Source organism: Lasioglossum baleicum, chromosome 4 (genome assembly GCF_051020765.1).
Source record: "Lasioglossum baleicum chromosome 4, iyLasBale1, whole genome shotgun sequence".
NCBI classification, from domain to species: domain Eukaryota; kingdom Metazoa; phylum Arthropoda; class Insecta; order Hymenoptera; family Halictidae; genus Lasioglossum; species Lasioglossum baleicum.
Window position 1 is genome coordinate 9,237,242 of NC_134932.1, and position 23,253 is coordinate 9,260,494.

Consider the following 23,253-nt stretch of genomic DNA (forward strand, 5'->3'; position numbering starts at 1 on the left):
GTTAGAATAATACGGTGGGAAAAAGCAAAAACACTAACCGCTGCCGCTAAAGCTCAAGCCAGGACTAAGCAGTCCCTGGTGTTGCTGCTGATGCGGCGAGGTAGTCGTACCCTGTTGTTGTTGCTGTTGTTGTTGTTGTTGCTGCAGCTGCACCTGTATCTGGAGCTGCTGCAGCTGCGGCTCGGACTGGTGCTGATGGTTCTGGTTGATGTGAAGACCGAGCTCGGTACGCTCCTTCGACACCGTCTGATAGCCCGACTCGTTTCCGTAGCTCAGTCCTAATTTCGAGGTGCTGAAATGTTGAGGAGCTGCCGTGTAGTGCCTGAACAAAGACATGTTTCGCATTCGCATTACGTACGCACGGGTAACGACCCACGGTGTTTCGAACCGTCGCGCGTCGGAAAGCTGGTCATAGCACTGTTTTTCCAAGTAAATAATTTTGATGATGTGAGTGGTGGTTATACGTCAAACTACAAAGAAACTGTAAAAATTGGCTTCAAGATTTCATTTGAACATTGCTGAATTATATCTTTCGTTCCGTTTTCCTTCGTTCTTGGTTGGGTGAAGTATGAGAATGTAATGTTTGTTTCGAATGCAACGAAGTCGTTCAGCGATGAAATCAATTCTTATTTTATTCCTGCTTCCCATAATAAATGCAGAACAGTTTCATTTTGCATAAAGAGGCTAGTTCACGGATAGAAAATCGTTTATAATTCTTAGATAGATATAAAAAATTAATAAAAAATTAAAACAAACGGTTGGTTGAAATGTAAAATCTAACATTATCAATTCATGATCATCGACCCCAAGTACATGGTACTTTTAGAAAGGACTCTAGTGTTCTTCTATTGTTTTCAATGCATGGCCAGTTTTTCGGCGTTTCGGAGCACTGTGCGATTGATCGCGAATGGCGATCACGGTGTTCGTTTCCTCTCCCGCTGATCAACCCTTACCTGGAGGTGTCGAAGCCCCTGGTGAGGGCCATGCTGTGCTCGGGGAAGGGGTCTACGCTTGGTTCGACGGGGGTGGTCATTTGTCCAGCAGCGTCCTGTCCGATTCCGCTTCCGGCCGAGGCGGGGGAATGCAACGAATCCTCGAGAAGATCGTTGCCACCATCCTCAGCCTGTAACTTCGGCAAGAAGAGGTCCGCGGCGTCGCTGAGACTCTCCAAGAGCGCCGTGTGATCCGAAGGCGAGCTGAACGTGAGTGTCGCGGTGAACTGCAGGGGATCGACCACGGCGCCCGTTACCATGTCCACCATCATCCCCGTGTCTGTCATGTCGTAGGCGCCGTACTGTCCCGACAGCAAGTCGTTCGGCTGTATCTTGTACGGGGAAAAGTCTTCCTCCTCTTTCAGCGTGAGACCGTAGGTCGCGCACACGTTCTGCAGAAGGGAGTATTGCTTCCCCTCCTGCGCGTTGTACTGCGAGTGCTGCGAGTTCACGTCCTGCTGACCCGTGTCGCACTCCATGCCCACCGTCGGCGATGGCGTCAGGTACCCGTTCCCTGCACAACAATCATGGGAACGTGTTAGCTCGTCGAATTCTCTGAAAGCTTCGAAGCGGGGTGTACAGGGTGTCGCCCCGTGACTGATTTACATGTTCTCCACATTAGAAAAAATTAGGAAGTGCCATTTTTATTTAATATATAGATCCTTTAATAAGAAAAAATCGTCTGCGTCCAAAGAGTGTATGTTGTAATATGAACGAAGAATATGAAATATGTTATGGAATATATTCTAGCATTTTCTGGTATATTCTCTAGTATACTCTAGTACAGTGGTTCTTAAACTTATGTAGTCCGGGGCCCCCCGCTTGAACAACATTTTTTTTTGCGGATCCCATCCCAACCCTAGGCATTTTACGTATAATATTCTGGTATATTCTAGTATAATCTGGTATATTATGGTATATTCTTGTACGTTCGAACACGTTCGATGTATTTATCGAAGCGTATCGAGTACCGAGTCTCGCGTTTTTCTCAGAATAACGATACCGTTCACGCGTGTCTAAATAAATGTTCTTAACGAATGAAACTGATTTACAAAAGGTAGTATTTGACTTGCGAAAGGGTGAACTTCGAGTGCAAAACCAATGTATATAATTTTCAGACACCCTGTACGTGTATCTGAAAAGAACGACGATTACCTTGCGTGCTGTTGTACTGGTTGGCGAAGTTAGCCAGGTTGTTGCCACCCTTCAGGGACTCGTAGAAGGGTGGCAGGGATCCTGTGGGCGGCGAGCTGGGTCCGTAGTTGCCTCGGCCGCCGTTTCCGCCAGGATTCATCCCACCAGCACCGGCGCCACCGCCTACAGCTCCTCCGCCCCCGCTTCCACCGGTAACTGCTCCGCCGCCACTGCAATAGCCGCCGCTTCCGGCGGAATTCGAGGACGACGAGTTTCCGGAGCCGGCTGAACCACCTCCGGAGCCAGATCCGGAGCCACCGTTACCCCCAGACCCTGAAGATCTCCCGTGGCCCGCCGCTGCGTGCACCACCTGCGGCCCGGACAGTCTCATGGCTAGCAAAGGCCTCGCGATCGAGTTACCAATCGTGCGAGACACCTTCGCACCCTCTCGGCCTCGTTCCTCGTCCTCCTCTTTCCTCTTAGGCACCGCATAATCGATCGGCTGTTCCTGTTCCGGTTCCTGAGTCTGCGGTATTTCTAGTTTGTCCTCCCTCCGGGAAGCTGATTGGCTCTGCGAAGGAACCCTCTGGATCACCGACACTCTTGTCGGGGGCTCGACTCGCGGCGTCTTTGGAGGGGTGGTTGGTCTCGGCAGCACCAGCTTCTCCGATTTTCCAATGAATTGAGAAGCATCGCTGGAGGATGGCGCGATCGGCGGACTACTGTACTCCTTTCGTTCCGCCCTGGTCAGGACGTGACCTCTGCTCCCGTAGGGTACATCACCGCCAAGGATGCTGGAGATGAAACGTCGCGGGGGCGCGCTGCTCGATTGTGGCGTCGATACACTGCTACTGTTGTTACTGCCGCTGCTATTGTTGCTGCTCGATTGCCATTGCGGAGGCGGCGACGCTACCGGACTTGTGCTGCGTAGAGATTCCGGCGTCGTCGCTCGGTCGTCCTCTGTTTTCTCGCGATCTAAGGACAGATAAGATAATCCATTTACTTCGCGTCCCCCTAAGAAATAGTTTCATCTTTTATCCGTTTCGGTCACGTTTGCCCGTTACCTGTGGGCGCTTCGAAACTTCGCACAGATTCTTTTCAATTATTTGGAACCACTCTGTGGAGTGCTGTCAAGGAAATTCGAAAGAATTGTCGCCTGTTATTGGTTTACATTTCACTCACAGTGAACCGCTCACTCCGACACGTCAATTTCGACTCGTCGTCTCTGCTCGATTTTCGGCCGTTACGCCTCGACCTTCCGCACCTACGGTGTCTCTTTGTTTTTCTACCGTCTCGCCGGAAACGTAAATACATACTCGGATTTTGTACTCTACATCAGAGCTGCTTTGTGTCTACCTGTACCGGCAGCGATTTTCTTGTTCCGAGCATACACAGGACATGCAGAACCAATGGCATGCAACCAATGGTCACACGCATTGTCGTTACTCGCTGAACACGGTGACAGACCGATTGCAGGTTACGTCGAGATTGAGTGGAATATTGGATTAGCAAGAATTTTAAAAATTATTTTAAGATGAAATAATGTGTGTGATGACTAGGCTGCACATCTTTATGCCTAAGATTATCTCTAACCTCCAAGTCACTAGCCCGTAGCTTTGCCCACTGGCATCGACGGGCGCCCTTGCCCGTTAACACTAAACCTAGCGAGCACTAAAAGCGATTAAGATGTTTCCGCTGACAAAAATGACAATGCCCTATTTAGTTCGATTTTGTCCAATTGTGATCACAATGTGTGCTTGAATAATGAGATTTCTCATCATTTCATTCATGAAAAATATAGAACCGGTCATTTGACCAGTTACAGTCACTAAAACGTCTTTGTCCCCAAAAATGTTGTAGAAAGGAAAAGAAAATTTGTATTTTTTGTATGGCTACATTTACTTTAATGCTTAAATATTGATTACAAACGAATCAAATTTCATCTGAAAACAAACGCGTAACACTCATATTTGTTAGACGCTGTTCAAATCTTCATGACGAGTCTGACTCGTTAAAATACGGCAAGGGGTTAACAGGCGTGTTGGGCAGCTCTGCTCTACATAAATGAGAAAAGAGAGTATCTGCTGTTGCGAAAATTCTGCACGAATGAATAGACGAGAGGAAGCGGCGCTGTCGCATAGAAAGCATCGAGGTTCAAGGATCTACGGGCAGTGAGGGGGCTCTCATAGCAGAGATTCGGGAATCCAAGCTCGACAGTACGAAACGATCGAGCGTCTGCGACGCTTCGCGAATACGCGATCAGAGAACGGTTATAATATGGGCGCACGCTCATGGCCAAGCGCGCACACGTACCGACGAGTCGGCGCGGCGGTACCCTGAATTTACGAGCAGCCTTGAGAGGGTTCCTGGGTACCGTATGCTAGTCTCTTTCCGCGCGTCCTTCGCGCGTCGCCTCGTAATTCGTCCTCCGCTCGACAAAGATATCCCGAGCGAGAGCAACCGCGAACCCGCCATTAAAAAGCTCGGTTCTCGACGAGACCGCTGCTCCCGTGGGTGTTGAAGGGCACTCGATTCGATCTCCCCTCTGTCGCAATCTCTTCCAACCGGCTCGATTATTTGCACTTCTCTGTCTCCGTTGCACCGTTCGTTGTCTTAAGATCGACTTATACCATCCGCACAGACACAGAACGTATCCGACCAGACAGGTATTCTTCGATGCATTTGAATGGAAGTGTTTTTATACCTACCGTAGCGGGGAACCACACAGACTCGTACCAACACTTCTGTCCAAATGCATTGAAGAATATTTACGAGAATAGTATAAATCAACCTGTACCCGTTCTCTCGTTTCTCTCTCGAAGCGGGAAGGGTTCTTGTGAACGTTAAAATGTTCTCAAAGTGAAATGTTCCCGAAAATTCGGAGGAAAAAAAACAGACAAGGACTAATTCGGAGCTCGGTCGAATCGAAAGGCACCAATGTGGAGGATGGTAGACGAAAAGCTAAGCTGCTTTCGACGGGAACGAGTCCTACGAGGAGCGAGGTCCCCTCGAAGCCCCCGTGGTTCGCGTGCAATCATACTTCCAGCGAGGTAAAACGCGACGAGCCGAGACGAGTGGAGACCGCCCCTCAAGGACAGTCGGACGGGCAATTACACTCTCGACTCTCGAATCGGCTGGATCGACAGGATCGACAGGATCGGCCGTCCGAAGGCGTGCAATTTTCTCCGAGCGGCGTTCTCTTGACTTTGACACAGACCGGGTGGTTCGCGAATGGAGCACGAGGACACCGTGTCGACTGGCGCGGCGCGACGGCGCGGTGAAGTCGCTCGAGCGGAAATCAGGAAACCGACCGCGACCGTGCGAGGACACGCCGTTTTTGCGAGCACGTGCGCGCGTTAACCGCACCTTTCCACATCGCATCTCTTTCTTCGTGTGTCTGTGCGCCGAATCGGCCGCAAGGATAGCCTTTTCCTCTATCGTGTTGCTCGCTTTCGACAAATCAGTCCTGTTTCAAGGTTTCATCTTGCAGCATCGAACAAACAGAGATCGAGAACGCCCTTGGATCTCTCGAGCGCGAATATTGAGAAATTACCAAACGGAAGATCTCTGAAATTTCACCGACAACTATCGCTACAAGTTCGCGAAAGTATCACGACCCTGAGGACGACGAGCCGAGCCGAGTCGAGCCGAACCGAATAGATTTGGGATCGGCGGCCAACGGGTTTCGAGATCACGATTCGGCTCGCCATCACGACAGACACCGCAATATTCTAACGCGTCGCCTTTACGCAACGCGGTTGCGTCACGCCCGTCCAAACCGAAGAGCTAACCAGCAGAAGGAGAGACACCAAAATGGCGGTTCCGCGCGGTTGAGCAACCTTCGGCCAGAAAAGAGTCGACCGGTACGTGAGATTCTCCTCTGAAATCCCTGGAACAGGTCCGACCATGGGGCCGCGCTATAAATACCGGCGGGAGCTTCGTGACCGGCGTACCGATCTCTCTCTCTTCGTCTTTCTTTGCTCGCATCGCGGTCGCAGGAAGTCTCTCTTTGTCCCTCGACTCGTCCTTCTCTCCTCCTCGTACCCCACTGTTCCCTATCGTTTGCGTTCTTCGCGAACGCGCACCGCGGCGGGACAAAAGGATTTCGCAGCGTGATCGAAAATCCATTACCCCTGCTGCTTCCATTCGCGATGTTCGCAAACTTTTCACAAGCGAACGCCGCGCCGTGTCGCGATCTTCTGTATCGCGCCCAGCGTTCGTTGCAACCGGTCCTGCATTTTACGGACCATTAAAAGCGACTATTTCACATTACTTTGTAAAATGTGTCTATCCCAATTTTTAGCTATTTTTCTTTCAATGTGTATCCAAAGAAACAAATGTTGTTGAATAATTCCTCATGCATCTTTAAAGTGACTGTTTTACATTACTATATAAAAATAATGAGAACGTGGCTATCCCCATTTTTAGCTATTTTTCTTTCAAGATATTATATATCCAAAGAAAATCATTTCTTTCGTTCATGTTGTTGAATAACCCTCGTGGGTGCATTTTTACAATCTCAATAATTGCAGACTAAAAATCTTGAAACGTTATTTTCCGATACATATAGATTTTCTAGAAGGTGAAATAGTCAAATGATGAAGGTTTCCGCACTGCGACGAAGCTGGTGCTCCCGAGGTAGACGCGGGGGGGGGGGGGGTCTGTTTAATTCGAAAAATCAGGAAAATTGATTTTTAATCGGCGTCGGGTTCTGTCTCAGTGTGCGGCGCGGAGGAAGAAAGGGAGACTGCGAGAAAAAGAAGTAAGAACCGGTACTTCGAGTCGAGTCGGCAGGAACGAGCTTCCAGCTCTCGGCTCCCAGCTCCCCGCCGAGGTTAAAGCCACGGCCATTCCAAGCCCCCCAAGTCCGCGTTTGCGTCAGTGTCCGTGTCCGTGGATAAGAGCCCAGAGGTTTCGAGCTGTTCAGCCGTTCAACTGTTATCCTCGGACGGGGATCAGGAACCTCAAGGAACCGACGATGCACCCACCGATTTTCGAGAACGGGAATAATCAAGGAGATACCGCTCGGATCCTGTTGTTCCTCCGATGCTTTCCGCTTTAAATCCATCCTCCGATTACGCAACTAGGATCACGTTATCCGATCGAGTTTAAACTTTGCACAGATTTTTTCTAATTATCTGAAACAGCTCAACAAAAGTTGAAAATAAGAGCCACTTGTGTTTCTTTTACAAAAACAACGTGTAAAGCGACGCTTGGTTACTGTTCCTTCGAACGAGCGTTCTCTTTGCACAGATTCTTTTGCAATTATTTGGAACAACTGAAGAAAAGTCGAAAATAAGATCCACCCTAATAGACATAACAGCGCACGGTGTTTTACAGAAACAACCTGTAACGCGACGCTTGGTTGCCGTTCTCGTTGGCACACAGAAATTGGTGGAACAAACAAACGATCCGCTTGGTTATGGTTTCCTTTCTCTTGTACGTCCCTCAGGATTTCCTCGAGTGTGTTTCGAGAAGGGGGTGGGAGAGGCGAGGAACGTGGAGAGACCTCCGTTTCGACTAACGAGCATGAGATTCGAAGATAACCGTAGGTGTTCGTTGCGTTCGGTGAGGATGGAATCACGAGAACGGAGGAATGCGGGGGACCAGGAGAAAGAAATTGCAATTGCCACGGGAGAACGGTGTGTGCCTGTGGTTTGCTATGGTGTGCAGTGGCATTGCGCGCTCACGGCCAAGTGCAGCTTATGCAGTGTAGAGCCCGAGTCGCGCCGCCGTTCGATTTCTATCGCGTTTGCTCGATCCCGTCCCATAAATCCCGACCCCTTCCCTTCTCTCTCTCTCTCTCTCTCTCTCTCTCGTTCTCTCTTTCTCTTGTTCGTTGGAATCACTGGGCCACGGGACGAGACAAAGAGATCGCAATAATAAGCTGCTCGCTACATTCTGGTCGAGGCGGCTGGGCCCCCGGTGTACATGGACGGTGCCATTTAAAATCGGGGCTCCGCGAACTCGATCGCCGCGAAGATATGGTCCAAGGCGAGCGAGAATACGAACAACGATCGTCCGAACGGGGTTCGACGTTAAAAAGTAACGGGCTGAACGGAGCATCGTGACGACCACCGTGACGTAGCGTTCGAGCGTCTTTCCGCGGACCGAGTCGCGACTCGGAAAAATCTGAAATCACATCTGGTAGCCAGCGAGGGCCGTCTTTGGATTTGAAGCTCAAACATGTATAGTGGTAGTTGATGCTGTTCCTTTCCTTCGGAGGTCGAAGATTTCGAAGATTCGATTTTTTAAATTACGAAGGTGAAGAGTAGATTGCGGATGTTTTTACGCAATTTTCAATTTTCGTAGTCGAATTGTAAGAAAGTGGAATAAAATACAATCTTATTTCCAGTGTGGTAGCCTTTGCAGATCTCAAAGAAATAAAAATTCCACTAAATTCTTTCCTGTTTTGAACGTTTTCAGAAGCCATAAATAAAGCGTAAAGATCCGCAGTCTAGTGATGAGAGTCGAGGTTTCAAAGCTTCGGATTAAAGATGTTTTTTTTATTTTTTACAGTCTGTGCAAATTATGTCAAATGTTTTTTTTTTGTTTATATTTTACACTTGGAAGTTCCCTTCGTTCCTTCAAATCTTTGAAGAGTCGAAGCTTCTCGGAAACGTAACAAGCCCCAGTCGGTGATGAAAGGCAAGATTTCGAGCAATGGCCCCGAGATCTTGATAGCGGGTTTTCGGTTTTATCGGCTTCGCGGTTCATCGACTCGCGAAGCCGGTTGGTCGAACGTCGAGATTGGAGAGGGTTCCGGAGGGAGAAGCGCCCCATGGTCTGCCATTGGCCTCTCACGAGGCAGGGGGTTCTCGGCTGGCTGTTCGATCGAACGCGAACTAGCCTCGGCGTCGGACGACCTACTTACGTCCCCGACCACTCCCTCGAATCCTCTTTTCCCCTCCAGGTTTTCCTTCCCCCATTCGTTTCGGATACCAGCGGAGCCGGCAGGAACCTTCGTCATTACTAAACTGCGGATTTTATGCATTTATGATAAAAACAGGCACATGCAATTTAAAGCAGTGGACGAATTACGAAGATCTAAGGACATCAGTATATTAATTGCAGCTTAATAAGACAATTAAAAGAAGAAGGAAATTTCCATTTGGCTCCTGTGGCTTGCAATCAATGCAAACATTCTTTATTTGCATTTTTATCGACAGAAACTATCAGATGAACACGTACCTTTGGCTTTTATTCATCGAATCTTCTGAACATCTTTTCTTACAACTTTAATCCTTATACGATCCTCAGGGTGAGATTTCACCCATTTACTATTTTCACATACTGTAAAATCATTGAGCCCTTTATGTCTATGTTGTGAGATGTATTTCTTTAAAATGTGACGTTACAAATGGAACATAATTGGTTGATTTCACGTGTAGAGGTAACTATGGGTGAATTATTATCCCAGTCTCTTTTATGCAGCATTATTCTTGAGGAGCGTATGAGGGTTAACGAACTTTATTAGCCCTTTGCACTCGGAGCTATTTTAAATCGAAAATTAAACATTTCTTCCGATCTAGAGTATTTACATCCTCAATGATTTTTTAAAGGTGGTGGGGCTACGAAATTAATATAATACCTCATACAATACTTAAATGTTTAATAATTGATTAGATACCAACATATCTAATAATGTAAACAATATTTCGAATAATGGTACAGCAATTTTTAGTGGCGCCTCATAATCACCGCTCGAGTGCTAAGGATTAGTTGTCTAACAATGAGAAGAGTAACACTTCAACTCTGTCGCAGTCTAGTGACTGCTATGTTTACGTTTACTGCCTCGCGACGTTGGACAAACTATACATTATACATGAAAGAGAAGGTCGTTAATATTTTTTGCAGTTTTGTGCGTCACTCGTTCGCGAAACGGTAGAAAATTCAAAGAGGAAGACTCTCAAGCTTCGAGTTCGGTTACACACGTTGGGATGAGTCAGATGTTCGTGTGTTCTGTGGATAGGTGTACTATTATAATAGGCTGTTCAGGAACCTGGGCTATTATTTGCAGGGTCGACGAACCCTCGGCTGTGGATTATAAAGCGGATGGAATGGAGGATCGAGGACCCACTCGTGATCGGAGGACAGGTTTCCGAGCGTCTGAATGAATTCGAGGAATGCACTTGTGATTTAGGCTCGAACCGAGCGGCGTGATACAGGTGTGCGACTGGCCACCGTAGACGGAATAATCGTTGTTGTTATAGACGGACAGATCGTCGCATTTATTGTTCTCAATTTATGCGAACGAACGGAAGAAGCGACTGGATGTAAACTGTTTTCTTTCGCGTTTCTCAAACTGGACGGGATTTACCAAACTGTTCGAGAGGATCAATCTTCACTCTGTGTATTTAATTTATCTAACGAATTTAAAAATTGGAAGATTTTGTCAGAAATAGTAAAGATCCAATGGCAAATTATGAATATAATTTAATGCTATTCTAATGTTAACCGTGTACAGGAGGGGGCGGGGGAGAGTAATCGGACCTGCACATTCTTTTGTATCAAAAAGAAAGGAAAAATTGGTGAAATTTTATTGATTTTTCAAAGATAAGTATACAACACTTAAAAGAACTCGAAACATATCAGAGATAGCACTTCTAGAAAATGTTTGAAAATTTTTATTTCCGTTTCTGTCAGTCTGGGGCGCATTTGCACCCCACACGCAGAGAGTTCATTGGTTTCGATTACTACTTAAAAGCAATAATGTCTCGATGATTATATTTGAAAAGTATTCATTTTATATAGAACCTGATATCGAACCTCGGAATGAGTACTTACAAGTTTCGAAAAAATACTTGTAAGTACTTCGATGTTGAAAGGAATCGAATCTTTCACAAGTAGTACTCGAATCTTGGAAATCAGAACTGCATAGTAGGTTTTAAGCACTATCTTTATTAAATTCGTAACTATTTAAGAATAATATTTCCGATGGATTATGAAATTTATAGTTATACATGTTGAATTAAATTATGCATTAGAGGGCAACATAATTGATTTTAATGGTAAAAAAAAGAAAGATTAGAAAAATCAGAGAATTTCCGGTATTCATAAAACGATATTCATAAAAGTTTCGAATCTGTTCGACCAAGATTCGCATATGTATACTTGCAAGTATTATTTCCGTTCACGAAAGTACTTGTAAAAGGTTCGAAACTGTCTGGCATAGGTTCGAGTATACTTAGGAGTACTATTTCTATTTTTCGAAGTACTTATAGAGAGTTCGAATTCAATCAATCAAAGTTCGAACCTGTCTGCGAGGTACTTGATCCCATCCCTAGTTAACACAGCCGGGGTAACTTTCTTGGGTCTGTAGGAATCGGCCGACTCGTTAGCGCAAGAACAATTTCCGCGTAATCGTTCTATAATTACGGGGACACGGGCCGCAACCCGTTCCTAATAGGTTTCTAATGTGCCAGTCTCGTAACGCGACAGGTTCACAGTCGAGAAAACCTGCCGGCGCATCCACCCTTTCATTATTGTCGAAGAAAGGACACGCTGAACCGAGGGACGAGGGTTGCAAAGGGGTAATCTTTTTATCGAGGACATTCTCAAGGACAGGTGTCGTCGATCGGGCTCGGTCAAAAATGATAATCAGAAGAAGAATACGTGACCCGATCTGTGACAAAACAAGACGCGCAAAAACGAACTGTCTGACGCAACACGACACTGTCGCCGACAGGGTGTGACTGCCTGTACAAGAATGCAGAATCGCGGACGACAACCCATACAACAACGATATTGTTCCGATACCTTGAATTAAATGAGACACGGTGCGATTGTCGTTTCTCGATCGCGCTCGGCGGCTGCGAAAAAATTCGATTGTTCCGAGGTCGGTGAAGCGTTGAAAATCGGCAACGTTTCTCGCACGGGCCAAGAAGTCGCGTCGAGAAAGTCGAGCACGGTGACGATTCGATAGTCCCGAATAAGACCCTTATTGTCAGCCTCGTATGAAAACTGCCTAAAACCATTTTTTATAAAAATTGGATATTCAGCTTCGCCTTGTTGGGTACTTCAATTTATACGGTTTCAGGGTAGTTGTTCTTGTTAACCCCTTGCCGTATTTTGCCGAGCCAGACTCGTGATGAAGGTTTTTAAGAGTCTAATTTAAGCCTTAATATTAATTAAGTCAATATCTAAGCATTGAAATAAATGTAGCCATACAACAAATATACATTTTCTTTTCCCTCCTACGACATTTTTCTGCATAAAGAATCACTGGAACTGTAAAGAAAATGGTACGGCAAGGGGTTAACTGCTTTAATTAGTGTCTAAGTACTATAAACACAGTTTGAAAAAATCTCCGTATAAAGCTAAATAGTTTCGTTTTAAATCGTTTCTTTTCGCCTCCTGTAAAAGTCACTTTTTGGAGTTGGGTAATTTTCATATGAGGCCGACGTGTATGTATTATACAATGGACTCGATATGCATTATGTGGAAGCGATCGTTGCGGAGAAACTCTTTGAGGATGCAGAGATTTGAGTAAATTCGAACGATCGGCACACACAGAGATAAATACTCGTCTCGCTGTGAACGTGAACGCGCTTGTGCGGAGACAAACGTTTGCGTAGCGGTACCGTGCGTGGGCAGGAACATCGCGAACAGCAAGGTGACACCGTACACGCAGCCACTCGGTGGCCTTGCGTAATGGCGACGCACACCGTCCCTCCTCTCTCTCCTCTCTCAACTCATCTTCCGTTAACCCTGCGTTAGTCTGCAACGACAAACTTTACTTTTCATGCTGTTCGAGGCTCCGACACTTAACTAGATTTTTCCTCTAATCGGTTTCTGTTAGCATAAAGAAACGCATTGACAACGGTAGCTCCTCGGTAATGTGGCAACGGTGCTGCGGTGATGAAATCTGTGGATGTCAGGAAGAACGCCGCACGGCACATAATTTCACTTTCGAAATTATTGCCGTTTAAAGTTTTGATCTCTAATGTGCTTTGACATAGGACATCGGTTAAGTTGCATTATTTTTTTCAGCCTTTCGAATTTATCTTCATGACTTTTTTGTGTAAATACGTAGATGCTATACTACGATGCTCAATTCTGTGGTTGTCAGGCAGAACGCCGCGTGTCACATACTTTCACTTTCGGAATATTGCCGTTTAACCCTTTGCGCTCCGAATTATTTTTCAATTCTGGTGCCAACCCTACTATTTTAAGCGTTTTATTTGCAATTTACTTCAAAGGACAGTTCCTGTACTGCTACTTATTTTAAACAATTTTGTTTACTAATTACAAATAATAATAATAAAAATAAAAAAAGTTTTTATTTTGAACTTATCTTTATGACTTTTTTTCTGGTAAGTACGTAAATCCTCTCGGACAACAGACGATTTTTATAGCTGTACATATAATTGGCAATGCTTAGGACCGTTCACAACTCTAATTAATAATTTTTAAATATTTACTTTTGATGTGTGTGATATCTCGTGTAGACACATTAGTCTTTCCGATATCCTTAATGAAACAGCTATGTATTCAGTTAGTTCAATTGCCACAATTTGAGTACTTAAATGACAATTTGGATGTTCCTGGTCAAAATAGACTCTGTCACAGCCGTCGGAGGGGGTTAATGCATAAACTCGAATTTTTTGAAATTGTCACATGCGGCGTTTTTCCTGGTACAACCACAGAAATATGTATAGTTCGGGCCTGAGAAAATGGGGGCGTGGTCCTCGAAAATCAGTCGACACTTTATGTCGACTTCTGACGTATACGGATCTGTTGTCTCGGTGACCAGCTTTTTCTCGACTCGGCACGGAAGATCGTGGCGCTCAGGCTGGCCAGGTGACTTTCCCCACCGGTGACCTTGCCCGCTCCGATGAAAAGTCGCGAGGAAACTGACGACAGTTGCGTTGGCACGCGATACACGGATACAAGTTTCATTTTCGAGTTCTATGCAGCAGAGGAGTTACCGCGAGTTCTTGTTTCGGCGAGTTCCGGAGAATTCGACGCATCGGGACGCGAGTGCACGCGCCGAGGATCTCTAATTAGTAGACTGCGGATCTTTATGCATTTATTTCAAAATTGAGAAGATGAAATGAAAAATGTTAAAATAATTGAACATGTCAATAAATGATTTCTCCTTTATCAACCCTGTGCACTCGCAGCTATTCTGACTCGAAAATTAAACGTTTATTTCGACCGAGAATAATTTCATTCTTAATTCCACACACACAATGAAATTGATATAATACCTTATACAGTACTTAAATATTCAGTAATTGATTAGTAGACTGCGGATTTTTGGCATTTATGACAAAAATGGGTACGTACAAAATTAAACAGTATACACGTAAACAATATTTAAGGACATGAATGTGTTAGTTTCAGCTTAATAGGATAATTAAAAGAAAAATACAATTTTTATTTAGCTCCTGTGTCGTGCAATCAATGCAAACATTTTTTGTTTTGCAACAAAAAAAATAATGTAATTAATAATGTAAACAATATTTTGAATAATGGTACAGCAATTTTTAGTAGCGCCTCACTCCCAGCACCGCTCGAGTTTTAAGGGTTGGAATCAAGTTAATTCAAGTTAGTTTCTATTTCTGATAAACGATGCAGACAATGTTTATTATGCATAAAGATCGTTTGTCCAGTTCTCTTTGTTTTCGCCGAAGGAAAACTGTTGTACCGCCGAGGATTAATTCGTTTTCTGTGAAAATCGAAACGTCTGCACGTTTTGCACATCTTTTTAGGAAAATAATTGTCGGGAGGATTTCGATGATAAATGTAAAGGATAGGCCCGCAGTCGGACCGAGAATTGCGCGAAAATTTATCGCGTCTCGTAGTCGTTCTCTGCACTTGGCCCCCTTGCTTCGAAAGAATTTCGGTCACGGCCCTCTTGCGCCATTAGCCTCCGCGCGCCACGGTAGTCGCTAATGTGGTTGTTTCTGTGCTGGCAACGTGGATCAGTGTGTGTGTGTGTGTGTCTACCTCTGCCCGCAAACAGGTGAGCCATGCTCGTGTTATCTGTTTGTGTGCACTCGTGTGCTCCTGCGCTCGCGCATCCGACAACGCAGCCAGCTCGCTCTGTTCTCGCTTCTCTGTTCTCTCTGTTCGTTCTACCTGCTTACGGCGCTTTCGACGACGAGCCGAACCTGTTCTCCACGCTGCCAGAGGTCCAGTGTGTCGTTTCAAAGCCAAACCACGTACCTAGCACGGCTTTCACCCTGTCCTCTAACGTCTCTCCTCTCCAGACTTCCATTCGGTCATTTACCGAACGAGACCGACTCGTTAGCCGCCAGAATCGATAATGAACAAGCTTCTTCGACAAAATATCTGGAAAAATTGTTCAAACCCTTGCCGTATGATTTTCCTTGTGGTTACAATAATTACTAATTGTTTGTCTGTAATCATTTCATCGATGAGAACAGGACATTTGTATCCGCTGCTAATCCAGACGTAACTCAAACTTAAAGAAAGACAATGTTGTTGGAAAATTGTTTAACCCCTTACGGTACGATTTTCCTCGTGGTTGGAATAATTACTACTTGTTTGTCTTTCATCATTTCACCGATGAGAACAGGACATTTGTATCCACTGCTAACCCAGACATAACTTAAACTTAAAGAAAGACAATGTTGTTGAAAAGTTGTTCAACCCCTTGCCGTGCGATTCTCCTCGTGGTTATAATAATTACCACTTCTTTGTCTTTAATAATTTCACTGATGAGGACAGAACATTAGACTAACCCAGACATAATTCAAACTTGAAAAATATTTTCGCGAATATCTAAAGAACGAAAAGAGACCGTCTACTATATGTATAGGAAAAAGTTGTTTAGAATTATGAATGATCAAAATCGGAGAGGAAGTAACGTGTCGACAAGTTTACCAACAGTAATTTGCTGAATTATTTTTCAGCGAGGAAGTATTTCTTTGGATTGCGCCACCTGAACGCGTTCGCAGGTGAAACATCTAACTCGCTATCGCGAGCCCTTAGGCTGTCATTCCCGTTGCTGGTAAAGACCCGTAGCTTCGATACCCACATACAATGCCAATACAATGCCCGCAAGTGTGTAAGACACACACACACACACACAGCAATCGAATGGCTGCCACGAAATGCACGCACGATGAACACCGCGAGCGGTGCATTGTAATTCGTCACAATGGCTGCACATCCTGGTGTACTAGCCTTTGGCACAGGTGCGCGATTACCTGCGTGTCAACGACAGCCGAGCGTCGCTTCTCGGGCGAGCGGTGTTCGAGTTTGTGAGTTCGAGTTCGAGTTCAGCCCCGCAGCGGGCCCGAGTTTCGAAAGCGACACGTTTACAGAACATCGCCAGGAGAATCTCGATCGACCTCCTCGAAAAAAGAGGCGGTCGTATCTGTCAGGAACTGCATCGTTTCGAGGAGAAACGAAAATGTCGACGGTTTGCCCCATTTCTGGTTAAATGTTAGCTTGTCCCAAAAGTTTCTTTCGCAATGCGTACATTTAATATTGTTACATCACGCAAGTATTAGATTTTTTAATGGCACGTTACAGGCATTCAAAACAAAATTGCGCAATACTATATGTTAATCGTACCTGTATTTGTTTAGTTTCGCACGGTCCATTTTTATGTAAATTTTAGTTAAGACTTAGGTTAAGATTTTATGTCAAGATTTTTTGTCATATCTTCTTTTTGTTATATCAGTTATACTGTCAAAACTGTACATATTTGTATAAAAGGACCTCGGTCCGTATATAATAATAATAATAATAATAATAATAATTAGGCTAACTCAGACCCCTAACCTACTCCGTTTTATTACCAAGCAATGAAAAATTAATAAACAGCTGATCTCGTTGTTTATACAATATACTTGTGCGGTGTAACAATATTAAATGTACGCATTGCGAAAGAAACTTTCGGGACAACCTAATACAACAATCTCAAAGAAATTGATTTGCGTTACACGTAAGCGACTGGTAAGGAAACGTCTAACGATCCGGAGATTAAAAATGATGTCATACTGTTCGACCGAGCGGAAAATTCGTTCCGATTAAACGAAACAGGATCGTAAATATAACAAAGCGGTATCTGAAAAAGGCGAACACGATATCTCCGCGAGATCCAATATTTTACAGTCGTACCGAAATCGTGGGACCAGCAGTTTATCGGATTCCAGTTTCCTTAAGCCAGCCAACGAAAACGGAGATTTGCATAGACACGGCTTGCAGAGATTGCAAGTAGCGGGTATCGACTACAAATCGAATATACCCGGGAATCGATTATCCTGGCGAGTACGATTCGTAGAAATTCTCGGCGACTGTTGCTACGATAGAACCGAGGCGACTCGACGCGCGAAACTCGCGCGGTCGAACGCTCGTTTCCGTGTCAAGCGTGCGCGCGTGTGTTTCCTCTTCGGTCTGCGGCGTGAATTCTTAGCGATGCCGGTCTCGTCGTTGTTCATCGTTGCTCGTCGCGTTGAATTTAACGCATTCCGCTCACACCGCGACACTGCGAACCTCTTTTGGTGCGGCTCACCACGGTTTCTAAGTAGAATGCGCGTGCATCGCACCGCAAAACTGCACGCAGAACGCAGCGCGTTACGTCTTCGTTGCGGGCTTCGACGATCGTTGGTTTACCAGCTAGCAATTACATTAAGCCGCAACACCATTCGTTACGGGTTACTATTAAATCGTGTTATTCCGCCGAGATAATCGATCGAACTGATCCGCTCGTTCCCGGTTATGAAATAGCCTTTGAAAAATCGATGACTAACGGCCGAGTGTTTCCCCTCGACCGATTCTCCAATGGCTATTTGAATCGCGAATCAACAATCCACTGCCGAGTGACATAACGCGATCGCTGCTCCTGCGATTATTATTTAATAGGAAACTACTGGCAAAACCGCAGACTCGCTTCGAGCACGCTGCATTCTGTTCGCTTCTTTAGTAGGGTGACTGTACCGACTACTGCGGTATCGTGCTTCGATCGTACTGAATTTATCATGAAATATTATGCCAATTACGCCTTTATTGTATCGAGGTAGTAATTTGAAGCAGTATAAAGAATGTACAATCGTGTGAACAACAGTCCTTCGATGATCAAGATAGAAGAAAAATGGTCTTATTTTCACCCTCTATGAAGAATGTGTTTTCAAATCCTGAGATTATGAAAATATGAGGATGATTGATAATTTTGCTTGCCTGGCCGACGAGAATACATTCTCATTGAATTGCACAAATATATTCACAGCAAAATATTTATTTTTACGTATTTTAATTTCATTGGGAAAGAATACCGTACACCCGCAGTAATAGGCACGGTTACCCTATAAATAATCGTTTAAATGCCGACCGATGCTTTCTCCAAACAAGAAGCTTGTACGATAAGAACGTTCCGATTCCGAGGAAGGTAGAGCCTGTTCCTCTCGGTCGCGCATTTCTATTTACGACTCGGAGCTAGCATGACCTTCCAGTCTTTCTCTCTATCTCTTTCTCTCTCACTCGCTCGCTCTCCTTCATACATCTTTCACCAAGCCGACGCGACTCGACTCGACGACGAGATTCAAATAGCGCTGGCGCGTTCGCCTTGGCCGTCGCGGAGATCTGCACGCGGATAGATCGCGGATCACCGGACTCGTACTGCCGATTGCGCAACCCGTGCAGTCGAGAACCGTGCGAAACACGAAAATCGTTATGGTAACGGCCCCGCGTTACGCAACACCGCGTAACAAGCACGTGATCCACTCGGAACCATCCTGACCGCGATCGACCGCCCTCTAATCGGTCCAATAAATTGATTTTGGAGTTGAGAATACTCTTTCGTCGAAACGTACAAAAAATTGATCTTTACCCTTTGCTGTACCATTATTCAAAATATTGTTTATATTATTAAATATATCGGTATCTAATCAATTACTAAACGTTTAGGTATTGGATGAGGTACCCTTTGCTGTACCATTATTCAAAATATTGTTTATATTATTAAATATATCGGTATCTAATCAATTACTAAACGTTTAGGTATTGGATGAGGTATTATGCCAATTTCATATCCGTAAAATTTCAAAAAAATCGTAGGAAATGGAAATATTCTAGATTGAAAGAAATGTTTAATCTTCCAAGTTAAAATATTGGGTTGGAAAGGAAGTAATTTCGGTATTTCAAGGTGAAATAAAACCGAATTTCTTTATTCAAGCGATGAACTTTCATCAATAACATATTTTTTTTTTTATTCGTTCTCGTTCTTAAAGATGAATGCTTGACTAAAAAAATTGGGCTCTTTCCACCTTAAAATGCTGGAATTACTTTCTTGCCAACCCAATAGCTCCGAGTGCAAAGGGTTAAAAAGGTCCTCAGTGCAAAGAGTCGGAGAGTCAGTTGATCCAGCAGAGCGAGCGGTGGATCATGTCCTACGCAGCATCGAAGTCTCCGACGCGGCGCGCGAGCATTTGGCCTAATCGCGCGTTCAAGTCTCCGAGGCTGAGACAGCGAAACGACTTCGAATTTTTGAATCAAACAAAATCGAGCGGGGCATTGTCTTTCGGTTAGAAACCTTTGTAAGAATGATTATTACTGTTATTTTTTTCTTTCGATCAAACGGTATTCGCGGAGAACGTAGCTCGACGAAATGGCAACAAAAAAAAACGATTTGCGTCAGCCGCTGTTATAATCGTGAGCAATCGTTTCTGTAGATCAGCGCCGGGATAACCCGTTGAATCTCATCTAACGGATAAACGCAATAAATCTGCGAAGTGCATCGACTTTGCGGCTATCAATATTCAATGGTTTCTTCCGCCTTGGCAGACGGCGACGCTGCGCAACGAGACTTTTACGAATGGAATAGAATCGCGAATACTACGAGCGTGTTTCTCGTATTTCTTCAAAGACCGTAGAAGATAATTTCAAGTCTGCAGCCGTTAATCGGCGTATTCAAATCGGGAATTTCGACCAGCGCGTGTTTTATATATCGGCCGATCTCGAGTCACGATATTAGGACACTCTGCAAGCCTCTCGAACCTGTTGGTTTACTTTAATGCCAGTCATTGTCCCGGCCGTGCATACATTACGCGATAGAGACGTTTCGATCCTGCCGGAGATACAGCGCCGAATTCGCTAATAAACGACGGAACGGTTCCACCCAGTGCACCGTCATCGTTTATCGCGTGACGATCACGGATCTTTCAGTCCATGCCATCGTCCAGAAGCTCTTCGGCATTTGGTGGGACCTAATCGAGAGCGAGAACCGCGCTACTAGCATTGCGATTACATCGATACATTGTAGAAACCTTGTAGAGACCGATCCCTTCGTTCGGAACCTGTTAAGCAGGTGAGTCTCCAATTATCAAAGGCAATAATTTAGCTCGGATTGGCGTGCGTGCAACGCAGATGGTACAAATGACACAAAGTGGAGGAATCATTCGTCGAAATAAGAAGAAGATGGAAAGTGACTGAGAGAAGCAGTAGCGATCATGAACGACCGGTTATCTCTCGTCTATCTCGTTCGGCAGATTCATGTCTGTTGCAACGAACGAACTTGTCGTAGACGCTGCGACGAGCGGAATAAAGTATTTAATAGGTGATTAAGGAAAAATACACGTCTAAAATATTCGACTATACATTCTCGAGCGAGATATCCACCGTTTTATCTTCGGAACTCGGCGAGGATTGTCGTTTTTCGGTCGTAAATCGAGCAACGAGTCGGTTAGCAAGTGTTGCACCGTGGTAAATGATATTTGCACCTGCGAGAGAGCACGTTAATCGCGCGCGCGAGAGCAAGCGGGGCCGTCGACTCTCGTTCTCCTCGAAACGAACGATCGGCTGCGCGAATACCACAAGGAAAAAAAAGGGGAGGAAGAAGAAGAAGAAGAAGAAGAAGAAGGGACGTCGGGAAAGGGGAACCGGTTCCCGTCCATTTTTCTAAACCAGTTTAGGACCCAGCACCTTCGCCCGGTCCAGTCTACTCACTATACCGTTGTAAAAGAACCGCGTCTCACTCGGCCTCTATCGCGCTGGGCCGCGCCGAGCAACGCGAGCGAGAATAGGCGCCCTCGGGCTGAAAACCCAATTAACGTGTCATCCATCCGAATTGCGTAACTGGAAACGGCTGAGATTCGAAGTAATCGTCGGATTCGATTCTGGATATACTGCTCGATCGAAAATCCTCTCGCGTTCTTGTTTTCTTCACGCAACTATCTGCGCCCAGAGACACCAATAATACGCGGTTTTTATTCGTTTAGCAAGATCATATTTCTCTGCGACCTGGCACTTTTAATTTATACGATCGATTCTGTTTTATGTAAAACATTTACTTGAAAAATATGTTCCGAGGCGCAAAAATCGTTGAACGTGCGAGGACATAGTGCGGCTGGCACTTTTACATATTAATCACTGTTTTCGTTCTATGTAAAAGATTTAGTCACAGCAAAAATATGTTCTCGCATCTTTTCAACGATTCCGTTTATGAATAAACGACGATGCGCAGGAACGAGGAAGGACGAGCACGTGTAATTAGATTCCCGGTTTCTTAAACCTTTAACGGAAAGCACGGCAATCCTACTGTTCTTCCGAGCGTATAAAAAATACTCCGTGGATATTTGCATCCATCCGTGATCCGCTAATAAGATTTCTAATATTACATCCTCATTAGGGATTCTAATCTAGATGCGTCTTACTCGATCGAATGACGAAACGTTCAGCGAACGTTGCTAATTCGCTCGGCTACTAGTGTTTTGCCAGTGATTGATCGTGCCGATCAGTATGCGGCCACACGAGTCAGCGAATCCATATTTTCCGAAGCAGCCTCCATCGCGAGGGGACCGTTCGCCGATTAAAAAATCGCTTGCCACTCGTATACGCAGAATACCGTTGCTCGCGGGGACATTGTCGCGTTAGAATCGACCGTTGTCCGAGAACAAGTGCCACGACATCAATGAATCTGTTATGCAATCGGTGTTACGGGGACCGTTCCGTTCACCGGTGTTCGCTTCTAATCATTTCGAAAATATTCAGAAGGAAACGCGTACGGATAGGACACCGATACTTCTAGAGTTTGTAACATATTGTCGTAAATAGACTGCGGATCTTTAAAATTTTCAAAAAATCCTAGGATATGAAATGCGACAGAACTTAGTACGATTTTTCTTGATTTCAGATCTGTAAAGGCTACTGCCATGCGAAATAGGATTCAAGTCGTCTAGAAATTTCAAATTCGTCTATAAAAATTGCAAATTGCATAAGCATCCCTAGTCATAAACATCGGAAAATTTAATGAGAGAAGAAAACTTCCATCTTCGCGAAGAGATATAGGTTCCCAAAGCGATTTTATGCAAATCGTGTCGAGTAATACAAGAAAGGGATGAGCCAGTCGATAGAAGGAGGCGGACATTTCGTGAATTCGTACGTCGAGGATGACGAGCCGGGTCGAAGTCACGCGAGATACGCGAAACGACCGACAACGAGCGCATCGCCAATGAAATTTGCAAACGCGGCCTGCTAAATTGCAACGGCAACGGCACCTGTGCAGTCCGGGTCCTCTGCACCTGCGGATCAGGCCCGAAATACTCTCGCGCACGCACTCTTTCTCCGAGACCGAGTCAAGTGCAACAAGGCGGTACGCGTATCCTCCCCGAGTCGACGGAAACCGAGAATTTTAATGAGCTACCGAAAAAACCGGCTCTCGCAATCTTCGCGGTTCATCGATCCTTATCCCGCTCGACGACGTCGCCATCAAAATTTCGCGTACCTTCAATTCTCGGACAAACGAAAGTTTTGCCGGAGCACTGAATCAAACTGTGCTCGATCCTCCGCTCTTTCTAGGATTATCGAGAGTTATACTGATTTATCAGCGCTGTCGAAGACCAGTCTGGAATATTACGAAGAACTTTCTTTTACAGTTGCAAAACTATCGTGAAAATGTCTATGTAGTCCTGTGCTCGGGTGTGCGACTCTTTCGGAGACATATTTAGAATTTGATTTTGCTCTCGTTAGAAAACTTCTGTCTTCTTCTAAGAAATGATGAATGACTGAATAGTCATAATCTGTGGAACGGTAACATAAATCGTAGTACGAGAGGTAAGCTACAGCCATTGTCGGATTGAGAAACAGCGAGTGATCGAAATGTATTTATCAACAGAAACGGTCTTAGGTCATTGTTGATTGGTGAAACGAGACA

General features: G+C 45.1%; 1 protein-coding gene across 4 annotated transcripts in view; it reads right to left on the minus strand.

The window, feature by feature from the left end:
- LOC143207983 (uncharacterized) overlaps positions 1–23,253 on the minus strand; it is a 31,857-nt gene that overhangs the window by 7,843 nt on the left and 761 nt on the right. For 3 of the 4 annotated variants that reach the window (XM_076421961.1, XM_076421959.1, XM_076421958.1), the window contains exons 2-4: positions 2,148–3,101; positions 954–1,506; positions 39–322 (exon numbers count right to left, since the gene is read on the minus strand). In XM_076421961.1, the coding sequence (XP_076278076.1) occupies positions 39–322; positions 954–1,506; positions 2,148–3,101 (1,791 nt within the window). The remainder of the gene's footprint in view (positions 1–38; positions 323–953; positions 1,507–2,147; positions 3,102–23,253) is intronic. The other variant, XM_076421960.1, reaches the window with a different exon arrangement.